Source organism: Uloborus diversus, chromosome 10, assembly GCF_026930045.1.
Source record: "Uloborus diversus isolate 005 chromosome 10, Udiv.v.3.1, whole genome shotgun sequence".
Classification (NCBI taxonomy): domain Eukaryota; kingdom Metazoa; phylum Arthropoda; class Arachnida; order Araneae; family Uloboridae; genus Uloborus; species Uloborus diversus.
In genome coordinates, this window is record NC_072740.1 from 79,013,415 (window position 1) to 79,032,491 (window position 19,077).

Sequence of the window (19,077 nt, forward strand, 5' to 3'; positions counted from 1 at the left end):
AATTCAAATTGAATTGAAAACAGATACAGATGTTGAATTCTCGTGAAAAACTCCTTTGGAATAAACGAAACCAATTTTAATTTTTTGACAATAGTAGATATCAGGGGTACCCACACTCCCTATGGAGAAGGGCGCGTCCCCTAAATTTCCCGAAGCCCCCCCAGAAATGTAAGAGCCCCCCTAAAAATGAAAAAATACCCCTCAACTCCTTCCAAAAAATTTCAATGCCGCATTCTGCGCCATGCCCCCCCCCCCCCGCCCCCTTGCTTAGGTGGGCACCAATGATTTTACCCCAAAATCAACCTGACTCCGACTCCGTAGTCCTGAAATAGACGGATGAATTTCTAAGAAAACAAAAGATAAGTCATTTACTAAGGTTTCCATATGTGACTGCCTTAATTCCATCTCACACGTGAAAATTAAAATTGAACTGAAAACAGATAGACGTTGAATCCTCGTAAAAAGTTCCTTTGCAATAAACGAAACCAATTTTAAATTGTTCACAATAGTAGATATCAGGGGTGCCCACACCCCCTATGGACAAGGGCGCATCCCCCTAAATTCCGCAAAGTCCCCCCATTCGAAATGCAAGAACCCCCTTAAAGTGAGATAAATACCCCTCAACCCCCCCCCCCAAAAATTTCAATAGCGCAGTCTGCGCCATGCCCCTTCTTCCGCTTAAGGGGCTCCCTGACTTTACCCCAAAACCAGCCCCAAGGACAAGGGCGCATCCTCTTAAATTTCGCGAAGACTTCCCCCCGAAATGATCAAGAACCCCCTTAAAGTGAGAAAAATACCCTTCAATCCCCCCAAAAATTTCAATGGCGCAGCCCTGACTTTACGCCAAAACCAGCCTCAAGAGCAAGGGCGCATCTCCCTAAATTTCGCAAAGACCCCCCCCCCTTCGAAATGCAAGAGTCCCCTTAAAATGAGAAAAATACCCCTCAAACCCCCATAAAAATTTCAATGGTGCAGTCTGCGCCATGCCTCCCCGCTTAGGTGGGCACCCTGACTTTTCCCCAAAATCAGCCCCAAGGACAAGGGCGCATCCTCTTAAATTTCCCGAAGACTTCCTTACGAAATGCTCCAAGAGCCCGCTTAAAGTGAAAAAAATACCCCTCAAACACCCCTTAAAATTTCAATGGCGCAGTCTGTGCCATGCCCCCCCCCCCCCCGCTTAAATGGGCATCCCTGACTTTACCCCAAAATCAGCCCCAAGGACAAGGGCGCATCCACTTAAATTTCGCGAAGACCCCCCCTCGAAATGCAAGAGCCCCCTTAAAGTGAGAAAAATACCCCTCCAACCGTCCTAAAAATTTCAATGGCGCAGTCAGCGCCATGCACCAACCGCTTAGGTGGGCACCCGTGACTTTACCCCAAAACCAGCCCCAGGGACAACGGCGCATCTCCCTAACCCCACCAAAATGCAAGAGCCCCCTTAAAATAAAAAAATACCCCCCTTAAACCCCCCATAAAAATTTCTATGTCGCAGTCTTCACCAGGCCCCCACCCCCGTTTAGGTGGGCATCCTGATTTTACCACAAAATCAGCGCTAAGGACAAGAGCGCATCCGCGAAATTTTCGCGAAATCCCCCCTCCCCCCCAAAATGCAAGATCTCCTTCAAGTAAGAAAAATACCCTTCAACCCCCCCTTAAAAATTTCATTGGCGCAGTCGGCACCATGCCCCCCCCCCCCCCGCCGCTTAGGTGGGCACCCCTGATTTTACCTCAAAACCAGCCCCAAGGACATGGGCGCATCGCCATAAATCCCCCTCCCCCGAAATGCAAGAACCCCCTTAAAGTGAGAAAAATATCCCTCAAACTGCCCCTCAAAATTTCAATGGCGCAGTCTATGCTATACCCCCCCCCCCCCCCGCGTAGGTGGGCACCTTGACTTTACCCAAAAATCTGCCCCAAGGACAAGGGCTCATCCTCTTAAATTTCGCGAAGACTTCCCCCCCGAAGTGCATCAAGAGCCCCCTTAAAGTGAGAAAAATACTCTTCAACCCCTAAAAATTTCAATGGCGCAGTCTGCGCCATGATCCCCAATAGGTGGACACCCCTGGGATATAATAATCCGAAATTAAGGCTCAATAGCTTGCTGGCTATTACGCCTTAAAAATTGCTGGCTCAATAGCCCAGTGGCTATTACGCCTTAAAAAATTGCTGGCTCAATAGCCCTGCTGCTATTACGCCGGTAATAGATAGAGTCCCTATATGAAAACGATGCCGGGAACATTGCCTGAGGCTATGCCGGCGCAATAGCTGGGGAGCTATTGAGCCAGTTACCGGCGCAATCGCCGCAGCCGTTCAATTAGCCTTCTCGTTGAACAGCGTGATATTTTTGACTAATAATAAGTATTTTCATTTGCATGTTACTTGTCTGCGTCATGTCTGCGCAAGTACCGGTGATCAACCGAAAGCGTTGAATGAAGCATTGGTTGATGAACAACCGGTTAAAACCGCAGACATCATCAACTGTCATGTGATCAAGCAATCGGTAGCAACAGGTAGAGTTATGCGAACGCGATCCAAACGCAGCTCTGTGTAACCAGCTGTTATTTCCGAACGTGGCCAAGAATTTAATTGTGGGGGGAGGGGGGAAAAATCATACAATAAATTTATTGTAGATTTCAAGAATTTTTTTTGAAACTTTCTCCTCTGAAGCGAACTGTAATGTAAAGATTAGAAATATCGAAATGTTTTAAAAGTAAACGGTATTTTAAATCAAGTAAATCGATTAAAAATCGTTTGAATTTTAGAATCGTCATCCGCTTTTTGAGAGCAACAATAAAATTTTCCTTTTTCCAATGGATCATGAGAACGCTACTGTTATGTCTGTTCTGTCATGTGTTTTATGATTTTGTAAATTTTTCTGTATTTTGTTATTGAGTTGCATTCAGTTTGTTAGCAAAAGCTTTCGTCATAGTGTTTGTTTGTTATTCGTCTAGCTCAACTAGTTAATATGGAAATAAATACTTTATATACGTCCTTAACGGTTCTTATTTTACAACTTTCCATCGCTCTTGCTGTATGGAATACAAATGATTATTTAAAAAGAGAACATTCGCTTATTAAACCATACCAAGGTGAGTTTATTGGATATTTAATTTCATTTTTATGCTCCCTATTATACTTCCGTAATTAATCCTTCACGTTCTATTTTGATTTTAATTGCCGGTGCACTAATTCAATTACAGCGTAATTCATGGTTTTACTAATTGCAGCATTTACACATTTTCTAATTTTTGTAAAATAATGTTACTCAATGTAGCAAATTTATTATTTTTGTATTTGTAATTTTTGGTTATTGAAATTTTTACAATACTATCGTGACCGTTTTTATCAGGTGATTAGGGATCTCTAAAAAAAGTATCTATGTCCAATATTTTCTCATATTTGATGGTTAAAATATTCTTTCTTATCAGGATAAACTTAAATATGTGTTCTTCGGCTGCAATTTCGCTAAACATAATGCAGTCAAGAAGTAGAAATTTTAGTCTATGTCATTTTTTTTTCTAAGAGGATGAAGTAGAACAAACCTACAATCCTCACCAGAGACCTACAAACAAAGATGCCAGACCCGGATCTTCGTACCCGCTGTGTGGTTGGGCCCGCGACCTTTAGTGGCACAGAAATCCATATGCAGTTAGAGGTTCTGCTGATTTTTTGCAGGGGGGGGGCACAAAATTTATAGATTGGGGTCTGTAAACAGCCCTATCCGCAACCGATGTTCTATGAGATTAATCGAATCCCGTGTTCATATGACGAAAGAGACTGAACTGATGTGATATACCCCACCCTTGGCGACTTTTTCCTGTTGGCGCCAAGAAAACGGATGTATGACGACATATGTCATACATCGTTCTTAGCGATGCTTTTTTAGCGCCAACAGGAAAAAATCAGATAAAAAAACATGATCAAAGCACTTCAGAACACAATATATATAAAAACAACATAAAAGCACAACAAAAAACATCACGAATATATGCTTCAAAAATGTACAGGGCCGGGGTTTTTTGTAAACATATTAAAATACAATGAAATAAATTATTGTATTAATTACAAGTCAAAATTAATGCATTAATTTTTTTTTCATCATTTCTCCGGGATACGAGCCCTCGGTCTCATAGTACTTTCGTAATGAGACCTCGGCTCGCCGGCCCTGCCTCGGTCTCATTACGAAAGTACTATGAGACCTCTGGCTCGCCAGGACCTCGCTCCGCTCGGTCCGTTATCCCTCCGACTGTTAATATACATTACAGTCGGAGTATGGTCACAGTTATGTATATTTTCATGGAGACGCCCAAGGGTGGCTCCTTCCGTTCAGTGTACAATAATGACACAGTTTTAAGTGTGAAATATGCACCATTATTGTGCAGATTTATTAATAAAATTCAGCATTTTTAAGAGTACAACCGAAAGAACTTTCAATTGTTAACATAAAATTCAGTACCTAAAGGAGGCACGTTAATAGAATGTCTAAATAATTTGTGGCATCGATAAGAATTAACTTTTAGAACAAAATAACCGTACTATTTCTGTAAAATTAATTTACATACAGTAAAAATAAAGTTAAAAACTACAAGAACCCCTCAAGGATTTGTAAAAACAAAGAATTTTGGAAGTGAGAGGTTTTTTTTTTGAATTCTAAAATAAAGAACTTACCTTTTTATATGGTATAAATATTCACACTCAGTCTAAAACAATACATCATATGACAATGGCACGTTACAGATACACACCACGTTGGAGTTAACTTTTAATTAACCTTCAAGTTTGAAGAAACTGGCATTTTCTAATGTTTTTACTTCAAAACACAACAACTGAACTTAAACTAACACAAAATAAGCATTCCTGTAAGGTATATTGCACGAAACAACACCACGTATCTCTCCTGCGTGAAACCCAAACAACCCAAGTAAACAAGTTTGAGCAGATCTGTAAGATTGCCTTCGGGTTGCTAAACACAGGTTAGTTTGGCCAGGGACGCCATGCATAAAAAATTATCGCCTCATTGGCGAGAAAAATATTTTAATTTTGTGCAAAAAAATCGAATGTCGCCAAATGGTGGGGTATATCACATCTGTACCAAAGAGACTTTTAAAGCGCTTTCTCATTTAGACATTGCTGTGGAACGTGTGAAAGACTCAAATTTAATGCAAACCAGCATCGATTCTTTTATAAAATGATAGAATGTAGGGTAAACACATCAGGAGCGGCCACTTCAAGGTTTGAAGAAATAGGGTTCCAGGTCTCCCAACGGATTCAGATGTGCAGGGGGTATTATCTCCTACACGTTTGATTGATCCATTGGGAAACCTGAAATCCTACTGATTCAAATATAAGCAGGGGTCTGGGCGAAGGAAATACGGGGCCGTAAACGGACCCTTAACAAAAATCGGATCAACCAAAATGGACCTTGTACAAATTCCGATCGTAACCTAAATGGGCTCTTCACAAAAATCGGATTAACCAAAATGGACCTTTTATAAATTGCGATCAACCTAAATGGACCCTCAACAAAATTCTGATAAATCTCCCAATTTTTCTGACTCACGGCACCTTTTAACGAAGTAAAATTATTTCTCGCCACCCTAATCTATTTCAATTATATGTGCATGTTGAAAATATGGACAGCTTGCAGCACCCCTCGCCCCCCCCCCTTGCGGCACCCACTTTAGGAACCCCTGGCCTATAACAAAAACAATAAAGCGTTCGGGTGACAAAGCAGTGTAGTCTTTTTTTGGACTGCTGATAAAACTGATGGAAACATATCTGGAGATCCTGTATTGGACTCTGAGACGTTTTTGTCAACCTCCAATTTTCTACATTTGGAATTAATCGGTCGGCGAGTAATTTATCAAGTCTGCATTATATTTATGGAAAATTTAATTTTAAATTAGATTTTCGTCGAATTTTTTTCTGTTATTTTAAGTGACGTTATTTTTCTGCATACAGGATGGATGTGTCGAGTATGGGCTTTGTGATGCGAAATTTCCGAAAACTTTTGAGTGTCGTTTCTGAAAATTTTCGGCTTACATTCTAAAACTGAAAAATTATTTTAAAAGAAAATTTTTTAAATGATTTTTTCACTGATTTCGATAGTTTTTGTAAGCATATTTGAAGAGATTTTATGATTTCAACGATTTTTGTTGTATATTTGAAGAGTTTTTACCAGGGGGGATTGTTGTTCGTAGAAAAACATTTTTGTACGTAATACTACGTTCTTAAGCATGACCCTCCCTAAAATGAAATCCTGTATCCGTCCCTGGTGAGAGGGAAATGTAAATGCTTCAGGTAGGGTTACTAGCTTTAAAACTATCACCTAAAATTAGCATCTGGTGTAAACCTTTATAGTGACTTGATTAGAAAGTATTCCCATCATTTTACAAGCTTGGCAGTATTTGCGTTTTTACAGTGAGAAGTTTGAATACTGTTATTTTGGGAGAAAATTACTTGGATTTGAATTTTTGATGCCAGCAAGAATGATTAACTGAAATCAACTTTTTTATTTATCGTTTTATCCTTTTGAATCCTTCATTTTGAAAAATGCAATCTGTTTACGTCTCACCCCAAAGCAGAATACTTTACGATGTTCTGCAACGTAAAATCATTTGACCAAAATTGTTCTGCAAGTACTTCAAGCATTGTACGCGAAAAAAACGCAACATTTTTCACAAATTGGGTGCCAAAAATCAAAATCGTTTTACAAAGGCCTTTTTTTTTTAACTGGACTGTTGCTATTTATTTCTGTGGAAATGAGAGATTTCTGGAAACATCACAGCTTTCAACCAAATGACTAATTAAAGAGCACTAAATTTGGAAAATTAGTTGCTCATGAAAACTTTAAAATCAAAATAGCTTTTATAAAAGGTTTCAAACTAAATAGATTGAGATTCTCAAAAAATAGTTTATATGCTTTCTAAAATGCACAGAAAGAGCAAAGAAACAAAATTTTATAAAAATCCGAACCTAGGTGTCAAACCACATTTTTTTGGTTAATTTTACATGGCATGAGAGAGCAATTAAAAAATGTTACTAAACGAAGAAATTACTAAAATAATAAATAAAATGAATCAAGTTTGATTTGCATATAAAAAAACACTTCAAAATTTTCTAAATGATTGAAATATTTTCTGGATGCAAAGGGATTGAAATCTCAAACAAGACACACAATTTCCGGCGATGGACGTGTTTCAATGTTGGCATGTTTCCAAAACATACATGGTATGGCGGAAATTGCAGTGGATGAAGATCGATTGGGAAAGTCCCCTGTAAAGGACTTATCAAATTCAACATCACAAGCTTTCTGCCAAATTATCGTAACCGCGGTTTCTACAGATTTTCGGCACCTGGGTTTCTGCAGATTTTCTGTAACACAGTTTCTGCAGATTTTCTGCAAAGTGGTTTCTGCAGATTCTCGGCACCACGCCTTTTGCTGATTTTCTGCGCAACGGTTTCTGCAGATTTTCTGCACCACAGTTTCTGCAGAAATTTCATGGGAATTTGCAGAATTTCTGCAGAAAATTTAGTCAGTTTTCCTCTCACATTTGAACGGAATGGTTCTGCAGCTCAGGCATCTGTTCTGCAACGTACGTCGCAAATTTGGTAGTATTCTGCTTTGGGGATGTCCCATATGAGAATCAAATTTCATTCTTTTTTCAAGCTTTGCTTTATTAGGAGGCAAATAAATAAAAAGTCTCTTTATTTCTTCGGCAATACTTATTTCAAGTTTTTTAAGCAAGATTCCATTTTCTTTTATGAGTCGAAAATTAAACTGCTGAATCGATGGTTTAAATTTATTTTTGCTCCTACTGTGTCAATAGATATTAATGATATGTTTATCATAGACCTAAAATCTGATTTAAAGATAATTTTACAAAAAATCTTTAGTTTATAAGCTGATTTTGTACTTTTGATACCCTTCACTGTGAGATAGGGCTTGGCGATGCATCACAAAAAAACGGTGTAAATCCCACATCATTAAACCGGTTTAGAATTTTTCTCCAAACCGATGCATCAAGACCGCATCGACTACAAATCCAAGCACCAAAGTTTAAGCACCGGTCCATGATCATTGCTGTTTTAATCTCTTAATTGTTTCAAAACGCTGTGGAAGCAGGCGCACCCCGATGGACTTACTTGTGGCCTGCCAAAAATGTTCTTATTCAACAAATTTTTTTTCTAATGCTTCGGTAAATTTGGACACTACTTTGAAATTGCCTTTTTAAAAAATAATGTCTTTTCTCATTAGATACATGTTTGTGTTCTTATTCATCTTTATGATTCAGTACAATTCAGAGTATAATTTGGCAAATAAAAACTTTCTCCTTCCTAAAAATTCAAGTTCTTAGTATCTCTGTGTGGAAGTATCATTAGCAAACCAAGACCTCCATTTTTCCCAAAACTTGCAGGATATGCAATTTTTTAAATTCTTGACGGAAAATATATTGATGAACAAAGTTTATCTTATAATCATTCACCAAACACATGTATTTTGATGTTTCAAGGAACCCCTTTTTAAATGTAAACAGATGAGAATATTTCCATGAGCTCACATCATTTTGCATTGAAAAAATAGGTTCCTTTTAATTTCAAAACACATGTCTGTAATATTTATTGCTATTTTGCACTTTCAACGCTGTTTTTTTTTTTTTTTTTTTTTTTAAATTTGCTTGCTGATGTTCCTACATCGCCCAGCCCTACTGTGAGGATTGCGATCTCTTTGCATCCGCTATAGGAATTGGATTTTTTGAATTTTTGATGTTTAGTACGCTTTGTTTAGAGGTAAACAAATAAAATCTGTTTTTATTTTCATTAAAATCACGAAATTAATAAGTTTTAAACGAAATTTCGTGAGTGTCTTGGGTCACAAAATTGAATGCTGAACCCCTGACTGAATTTTGTTTATTTATTTTTTTTTGTTTCAATTATTTTAAGTATTATACATGTAGCATTTCTGGTATATAATTTAACATAATGTAGAATTGTTCTATAGATATAGGTACTTGAAGAGTACTTATCTCCCCTAGAGTGATCCCCCCCCCCCCCCCCGAAAAAAAAAAACTCAGAAAACCCTGAAGAATGATATTCTCAACAGTAAATAGGAAAACACCCAACTAAAAGTTTTAATGATGCGGTTTGCGTCATTTTGAAAATTTGTTCCTTTAAAAATAATAATAAAAACTCTGCCAAGTTATTTGATTTTTTACATGATTAATTGATTTTTTACAAAAAACAGACCCTGTGAAAAATTCTGGACAGAATCTTAATAAACCTTAAAGTGGCCACTACAGGTTTGTTTACCTTATAAGTAGAGATGGGCAATGTCGTTCTTTTTCATAATTCGTTCATCAGATGATAGTTCATTCTTTTGACCCGTTCGTTGGAACGATTTCATTCATTTAAAAATGTTGCTGGAGATCTCTGCAAGACATACTGACATAGAGTCAAAATGTTTCATTAGATCAGTAATATTCTTTGCAGGAAAAACAACTAAAATAACCTGCAAGAAAATATGCATATAAAAGTAAATTTAAAAATATTTTATTTAGGTTCTGGTGTAGAAAGTTCTGATGTATTACACTCCAATAGACTGTATGTAACGAAAAAAGTAAAAACAAAAATATCAGTAACTTAGCTGGGGTGCCGGATAATTTTATTTCAAAATTTTGAGCACAAAAATTTGGAACACGTCAAATTTGATGTGTTCCAAAAAAATCTGTACCTCAAAGTCATACTAATGTAAGTCACATTTCCACTACTTTGCAGGAGAGTGTATTAACATTTGGTTACCAATATACACAGGTTGGGACCTGTGATTTAAAAAATTGGTTAATAAATAGAAAGTTTTTTTTTTAAACTGAATTACATTGTTATGGCTTAATGCTTAGTAGAATTCCACATGCTACATGCAATACAGTAATAGCCTGAAAATAATTTTTGGGTATGTTCATTTGGCTCAATAGATATGTATAGAGAAATGTTTAGAACATTATAGAATTGTATATGCAAAATTAAACCATTCTGTTCATAAAATCATGAAATTAGCAACTCATCAACATCTAAGGATTTCATTTTTGAAATCATTATCAGTATAAAACTATTTTCAGCTCATCATTATTGCCAGAAAATATCGTTATAGTGCATCCTCGCGATTGCAATAAATAAACCTCGAGTGATATACAACTGATTTAGTTTACTCTACTTTTTGCTAAAAATAGAAATGAATTTAAAATATATACGATTAGCAAGCATGAAGATAAATTTTTAATTCACACCAGAATCAAGCGCTATCTTTCCAGGTTGACAGCAACATGTATTAATGAATAAAATTCTGAAAATTTCAGATTTTTTTTTAAAACCTTAGATTAAAAGTAATTTTAAGGCTAATGTACATGAACAAAACAGAATTTTGTCAATCTATCGTGTTCCACAAAAGCTAAGTCCATTATTATTTTGAATTTATATAAAAATATTCTTTCATTTATTTTTCATCAAATAACTGGGATTAAGAAAGAGACGATATTTTATTTTGAGTGATAACCTTCACTTTTTTTTTCTTTGAGAATCTAATTTTACAATTTCAAAGCAGACGATAATTTGAGTTGTTGGTGAAGTGAGGGGCGTTACTCGATCAGTTTTCGCTGTATGAAGATTTCTAGTACAGAATTGTGTCAATTATGCTCATTATGACAAGTGCAGCACTTTTTGGTTCAATGATATTTAAGGGCAAGTTTTCTTTTACTTTACTTAATAGTGTGGAAAAGAAATGTTAGAAGTAATGTTTGATGCATCTCTTTCCAACTTACAGTCTGAGTAAAAACTTTAAGGCCAGTTAACTTTTTTAAGAAATTGGACACATCTTTAACTTAGGATCAAAGAATCATTTCAGTGATAATTATTAACCTTAAATACAAGTAAAAAAGGCCAAAAATTTTGTTTGTTAGTATTTCTTTATCAGAAAATATTTCAGATCAATATTTGAACCTGAGTAAAATCTTTAAGGCCAACACAGAAAAAAGCAAATCAAAACAAAAACTGAAACATTTATGAGCTTGCATAGGAGCCATTTCTTCAAATTGCTTCAAATATTCTTGTTTTCGTGGATAAAACTAGTTTTTGATAATGTTTGTATCTATTTCATGCTATTCATCTTCGATAGTAAATTTCAGCTCTGTTTGATGAAGCAAAATGTTTCCCATTTGTGTAAAATGATCTTGCTAAGTCATCCCACAAGTTCTATATTGGGCTAAGATCTAGAGACTTAGTTGCTCAATTCAACATTTTAACATTGTTGACTTGGAACCAATTTTTTGCACTGTTACTCGATTGGATAGGTGCACTCTCTTGCTGATATTTCGAATTTTCTCCAGCAATAAATTTAGCATTTGGTAAAAGATGGCTTGTGAGGATATTTTGATATGCTTGTGAATTCATTTTACCTTAAATAAACATAACTGAGCCCACACATTTATAAACAAAGCACTCTCAAGTCATGCTAGAGTCTCCATTTCATTTTCGCTAGGAGAATATTTCCATTTCCTTTCATAAATCATGCCAATATTGCTTCCATCTGTCTGATCGATCCAAATTTCACTCATTTTCGTCAGAAAAATTATTTGTAGTCATTGGTTACCCCAGGTTATGATTTCCTGGCTAAATTTCAGATGCCCTATGTTGTACCTAATCAGTAATTGAGGTTTAGGCAATTTTGCTGCATAAATATAACCTCCACACCTTCTAATTGCGTTATACATCGTTTTTGAAAAACATTTAAACACATTTTTTTAAATAAATTTCCTGCCTGAGTACTTTTCAGATGATGTAAGTTTGCAAACACTTCCTCCATCACGCGAAGACAAAGCATTAGGGCTTTCCCCTGTGTTCTTTTTATCATAACTGTGTTTCAATTTAAAAAAGTTGTTGACTTCAATCTTCCAATTTTTTTCGCAATAGTACAGCTAATCATCACCGCTGAAAAAAAAAATCTGCTCTCTTTCATGAACAGTTAACTTTTTACTTTTCGATATCTTCACGAAGAGAACCAAAACTTTGAAGAAATTAATGCAGGGGTCTGGCCAGAGTATATTTGGGTCCGTTAACGGACCCTTCACAAAAATCCGATCAACCAAAACGGACCTTTCACAAAATCCCGATCAAACAAAACGGACCTTTCACAATATCCCGATCAAACAAAACGGACCCTTCACAAAATTCTGATGGACAAGATCGGATCTTTCACAAATTGTTTATTGAAAGAGCAAATCTGAAAGCAAAATAACGCATATTTCTGTGTATAAACCGATAATTTTTGGAACCTTTTTTAAAATCAAATTAGAGGCATCGGCTTATACAAAATCAAAATCGACTAATTTAAAAAAAAAAAAAAAAATCGAAGCGATAAATAATTGCTACTGCCAAATCAATATAATGGTTGTTTGTTTTATCACAGCTAATTAGCAGCGGTGTTGTTGTAAACTTTTGTGAAAAGGCATTGGTAAGCATTTTTCTCCCCCCCCCCCCCGCTCATGATTTAATAAACAATAATAATATATATCTGCGAAATGAACTTAGAACTGCAAAGGGATAGGGGAAAGGGGGATATGGGTGGGGAAAAAACATGATCGCTTCAGATAGGGTTACCAACTTCAAAATTATCACCACTTAGCTTCTGGCATTGAACCTTTATAATGACTTGATTAGAAAATATTCTCATCATTTTACCAGCTTGTCAATATTTGCGTTTTTACGGGTGCGGTGCTATGTTTAATTGTTATTTTGTTAGAAAACTATATGGGTTTTGATTTTTCGATGCTAACAAGGATGATTAACTTTAAATAAACTCTTTTAATTACCGTTTTTTTCTTTAGATGTCTACATTTTGAAAAATGCTATCTTTTAACATCCGATATGAGAATTATATTTTGTTCTTTTTTCAAGCTAACTTCGCTTTATTAGGATGCAAATAAATGAAAAATCTCTTTATTTCTGTTAGAACTCTCTCGTCAAGTTTTTAAAGCAAAATTCCATTTTCTGTTATGAGTCAAAAATTAAAATGCTGAATAGATGGTTTATTTTATTTTATTTTTTTTGCTTCAACTGTGTCCACAGATATTAATGAAATGTTTGTCATAGGACTCTAAAATGCAATTTTGAAATAATTTTATCAAAAATATTTCTTTTACAAGCCGCTTTTATACTTTTGATGCCTTTACTTTGAGAATTGCGATCTCTTTGCATCCGCTATGGGAATCCAATTTTTCGAATTTTTGATGATTATTATGCTTTGTTGAGAGGTAAACAATTAAAATATCTTTTTATTTTTGTTAAAATCACGGAATTTATAAGTTTTAAACGAAATTCTGTGCTTTTTAAGAATGTCTTGGGTCAAAAAGTTAAATGTTGAACCCTATTCTGAATTTTATTTATTTATTTTTTTGTTACAATTATTTTAAATACTGCACAGAAATATTTCTAGTATAATTTAACATAATGTAGAATAGTAGATAAATATTGATATTGAGAGAGCGATGCCACCCCCCCCCCCCACCCCCGCCAAATATCAGAAAAACACCCCAGAATGATTTTCTCGACATAGAAGAGGAAAACACTCAACTTTAAGTTTAATTGATGCAGTTTGTGCCATCTCTAAATTCTAAAATTTTGTTTAAAAAGAAAAAAAAAATTTTTCTTTGCGAAATTATCTGATTTTTCACAAAATTAATTCATTTTTCACAAAATTATTTGATTTTTCACAAAAAACGGACCCTGTGAAAAATCCTGGACAGACCCCTGTAATGATAAAACTACAAGTTGAAGGGTTTCCATAATTTTGGTAATTGAGGTCATATTTATTCCAGGATAGTGTACCTGCAGTTAAAAAAAAAATAAGTCTTTAAAGTTTTTACTTAGGCTAAAATACTAACTATGAATATACCACTGTTTTTCTTGTAATTGCATACTTAACAAATCCTGTCTGTTGAGTTATTTCTTACCAATGAACATTAATAATTAATAATACAGTAGTATTAAAATCAATTTACTTTTATTTTCTAATTTTCATAAAAAAATGAACTGGCCTTAAAGTTTTTACTCAGGCTGTATATTGTTTTTCTTATGTATTCTTTTTTTATTAAATAGCTTCCGGTATTTCTATTCCATTTTGGGATTTTATGGGTAGTGTCATCATCACTAATAATTACATTCGACTAACACCTGATATACAGAGTAAAAGTGGTGCTATTTGGAACAATGTTGTAAGTATTTATTTGTTGTTCTTTATGATCTTAAAAATCTTAATGTTCAATCCTTTTTTCGGTCTGAAATCATTGTTTGTGTACTTATCATTTAATGTGAATAAAGACTCACACTGCATTACAGTAAAAGGATTAAATAATTGGAGTACAGTTGTCCCTCATTATTTCAGGCTTCGACTTTCGCGGTTTCACTACATCGTGTTTTTTTTTTTTTCAATTATAGCAATGAGCCTTTTTTATGTTCTCGTGTAAACTTTTTCTTACAAGAAAATTGCAAATTATGTCTTTTAAGTAAGGTAAGCTCTTCTTAGGTACTGTAGTTGTACTAGTTGAGGAAGTGGAGGTTTAAAATCGCCGAATAAAGTTTATCTCAATTTAACCTTAAACGCTAACTGCAAAGTATAAATCACTGTATTATTACTAGGGGATAAATACGTCTCTAATGGTGTTCAACAACGTACTACTAGCTTTTTAAGCTGTATGTGTAATACCTTTGATGAAGATAAATGTATAGGAAGAAAGGGGGCACATACGTTCACTAACTGGAAATTCATCATTGAACAAGTTGAAGTTGAGTTACTTTCATAGGTTAGTAGTAGTGTGTAAGAACTGCATGTGTGTGTGTGTGTGTACTTTATTTCCCAATAATTAATGTGATATCGATTCTGTCTAATACATCTCATTTTCTCATATTTTGTGCAATATGTTGAGTAATACAAATGTAATGTTGGATAAGGGTGCTGTTTCATGTCTAGGGGGCTCAAACTATGTTAAAAACCTATTTAAATTGTCGTCAGTAAGTTTTATGCCCTCTAATTAGGAAAATATTCGGTTTATAAATACAGAATCCTACTTCACGGAAATTCAGTTATTGCGGTGAAGTCTGGAACGAATTAACCTCAATAAACAAGGGTTAACTGTATCTCAGTTGCAGCTTTGAAATGAACACTTTCTGTATTTCTTTCAGAATTTGCTTTAGAAATAATAGTTGTACTTTTTAGACATATTTTGTCTCTACTCATCAATGCTTTTCCGAAGAAGCGTGTGTTTAAAGTATTATTTGAATTACAGCCCTGTAAAGTTAGAAATTGGGAGCTTCAAGTTCATTTCAAAGTTTATGGAAAAGGTAAAGACTTGTTTGGTGATGGACTGGCTATATGGTATGCTAAGCAGGCTCTTACTGCTGGTACGTGAAATTTTCATGAAACTGTACATTCTAAATCATGTATCTCATGAACTAACTTTTGAATTCCTACTCAAAACTTTTTGTTCTTATAATATTTTACTTTTAGGTGAAGTTTTTGGAAGTATGGATAAATTCCAAGGATTAGGAATATTTTTAGACACTTATGCCAATCAAAATGGTCCTCATAACGTAAGTAATTTATGCTTGTAACGTATTTGAATTTTGATTAAATTGCTTAAAATATTTTGAATTAGTAAAATGTATTACATGGACTACTCCTGCTAGGATTCTTGTAGAAGTACAAACCAACTGTTGTATTGTTGTATAATCAATCTGCATTACACTCTTATTGAATTATAATTCTAATGCCGAGCATTTAATTTTTATCATTTATGTATGTATATATATATATATATATTTTTTTTTTGAAAAATATTTACTAGTAAAATTTTATTTATTTCAGCATGGTCATCCATACATATCGGCTATGGTTAACAATGGCTCTTTGTCTTACGACCATGACAGAGATGGTACTCATACAGAACTAGATGGATGTGAAGCAAAATTCAGAAATTCTGATTATGATACTCATATATCAATCCGCTACGAAAAAGATGTCCTGACAGTAGGTATCATTTGAGCTGTTGAGAGCGAAAATGGTGTTAAGTCGATTTTTTAAAATAATTTGTGCTTGCACCATCAAAAATTAGTTTTAATCTCATACTTATGCAATAGTGGTGTAGGTGAAGTTAGTGTAGGTTCAACCATTTACAGATAGACAGTAATATTAAAACGGAAGAGTAGCAGTGTTTTGTGCAAAAGTGGTTAATTAACCATTCATTAACTCAAAATCTTGTTTTGTTGACTAACACCATATTTGCCCTCAATAGCTCAACTATTATTTACATATGGCGTTTCAGCATTTGGGTTGATAAGAGTATTGTATATGCTTTTGTGGCTGTTTTTTTCCACATAGTTATGAGCTTTACATTTTTCAAAGAAAAAGTGCGTATTTGTATTTTTACGTTCAAATTTTCCGTCGGCACAGGTCAACCTAAACTTTTATCAAATGACGGATCTGAAAATTCATACACAATAAAATAAATTTTAAATATATTGATGATGACAGTAGTAATGGTGCTTGTAAAAGTACAGTATTAAAATATCTTTTTTTTTTTAAATTTTTTTTCCACCTATACAGAAAGATAAAAAAAAACATAGAAAGATGAAATATTAAAAAAAAAACTAGAAAGCAATATTCTTTTTTACATTAAGGTCATACCTAAATTAGTAACAAACTTTTATTTTTATCCAATAATATTACCTTCATTGCCAATAACCTTTTGTCATCTAGAGTACCAATTTTCAATGCTGGATTAGATCAATGAAAAATTATTTGTTTTGTTAAAAATATCTAATGATAGGATTTTGGATACCATCCAAATTTTCAAACTTTTTAAATTTAGATGGTGTTGATAAAATTGGCCTTCAAAAGTGGTTACATTGAAAGTGCCTTTATTTAAGGTTTTGACAGTTTAATATTACTTTTTAGCATTTCATTCAGGGTGAGCCACTGCCTTTTTAGGTTTTGGGTCATCATAGAGACCCCATTTCCCATCTCTAGTTATCAAACAATCGGAAAACTATCAGCTTCAATATAGTGCTGTTGAACAATGAGTTAAGTTGCATGTGGTGAATCAGTCAACTCCCCCCCCCCCTTGCACAAAGATTATGCATGACCCAAGCATTTTCTCAGCACACTATCCCAGTCTGGTAACAATTTTCTTAGGCTGTCGATCTAAGCTGGTTATGAGCATTCATCTTCCTCAATCTTGTTTACACTTCAGCCTTTTGACACATAATTGTCTGAATCACATTTCCTTCTGTTCCCCCTAATATGTTGTTGAACAGAATGTTATTCGGCTTTAAAGCACTTAGTTTGAATTTTCGTCAAATAAAATAAAAAGGTGCCTGTAAAATATTAAATATAGTATATACTTAGGTACTCACTGCAACAACAAATTTCATTCTTTTTCTTTAGTCAGATTCAGTCAATTAACAGTTTTTAGTTAAATATCATAAAAATCACTGGAACCACATTTAACTAAATAAGAAAATAAAAGCGGTAACAATTTTCCAGCAAAGCTGGGTAATTCAAGTCTTTAATTATTCTGGAACTGTTTCGAGAAGTAGCAATTTTCATGGTTCATTTAAATCTTCCCCTATTTACTTCTGGATTTTGAAATAAGTAATGAAATTCAGTGAGTAACAGGAAAGTGATTAACAGTAACTGTTAATGCATTCAACAAACATTTAAATGATTTTTCTTACATTTCAGAATTTGAAATAATTTTAATTTCACTTTTAAAATATTCATCTCAGTTTAAAATATGCTCCTCTAGGCACCTTTGTCATTGATTCATTGGTAAGCATTACCAAAATTAAATGGTTGAAAAGTGACAGCGAATACAAAGCCAAACTGTGTTATTTTGAATTTTATTTCTGTTGTACAGTTCTTAATGGACTTATTTGGAAAGAGGAAAAAAGTATTATAATTTATAAATTTGCTTTTCATTAGATATTAGTTCTCTGACATTGTTTTGTAAAAATATATTTGTAAAAAACTTAAAATAACTTAGTCTTGTAGTTAATGCTGACAAATTGACGCATAGTATGATGCATCAAACGCCTTGTTTGGAAATTGTTTGTCCCTATGTTGTTTTTTTTCCAATTGCCAAAAAAATATGTACATAAAGTTTTACTAGTTTTGAATATTATCTATGTGGTCTACCTGGCCCATTAAAGATGAAAATTTAGAGAAGAAAAACCAGCATTATGAAGAAAAAAATAATTAGTCTATTCTAATAAAAATAAAATTAAGATTGATTTGGGGTGCAATAAAAAAAAAGAAATCTCCATATATTAATGACTTTCTAATTTCAGTTTAATTCATGTAGCACACTGCGTATAAAATGCGTTCAATTTTGGCTATTTTCATTGACTTTTTCATTTTTATTTATCTGTTGGATAACATGTACAATATGCTGGCAGTGATCTACACCTTTCAGCTTGCTAAAATCAACATGACCGAAATTATGTATGAGTCATTTAAACAAGGATATATCTAGTGCCTTAGAAGATTATTTTAAGATCGTCTAAAACATGATACAAAATGATTTTTCCAATATAAAGACAGCAAACTGACCAAAAATGGCAAACAAATGCAGGCTGCAGTATGCATCAAGTGCCATGTTTTCAACTGTTTGTGTACTTGCTAAGCCATAAACAGCTCATACATTAAATTGACAGTGATGGAACCATATTTGCTATCAGTTCCTTGATGGTGTGCTGGCATACCAAGAATTTTTTTGCTGGTGGACATGATGATGATGGTGAGAAGTTCTGTTTTGAATCTTAATGCAGAGTTGTATGTTTTAGAAAATATCACTGTTCTTTACATATAGAAAAAAAATCTCCATTGCAACTTTCCTTCTTGACCTGTAATGCTGTTTTCATTTTGTCCTATTTTCATGAAGACCCTTCTTCAATGCTTCAATATGATGCATCATACTTCTCAGAACTTGGAAATTAATTGGAAGCTTAGAGCCTTTTTTTTTTTAATCATCGCAA

General features: G+C 34.2%; 1 protein-coding gene across 1 annotated transcript in view; it reads left to right on the forward strand.

The window, feature by feature from the left end:
- Window positions 1-2,774: 2,774 nt before the first annotated feature.
- The window catches only part of LOC129231304 (vesicular integral-membrane protein VIP36-like), a 36,693-nt gene continuing 20,390 nt past the window's right edge, over window positions 2,775-19,077 (forward strand). Inside the window, exons 1-5 of the mRNA XM_054865592.1 lie at window positions 2,775-3,089; window positions 14,146-14,261; window positions 15,333-15,447; window positions 15,554-15,636; window positions 15,911-16,072. Of these exons, the coding sequence (XP_054721567.1) occupies window positions 2,966-3,089; window positions 14,146-14,261; window positions 15,333-15,447; window positions 15,554-15,636; window positions 15,911-16,072 (600 nt within the window). The 5' untranslated portion in view covers window positions 2,775-2,965. The remainder of the gene's footprint in view (window positions 3,090-14,145; window positions 14,262-15,332; window positions 15,448-15,553; window positions 15,637-15,910; window positions 16,073-19,077) is intronic.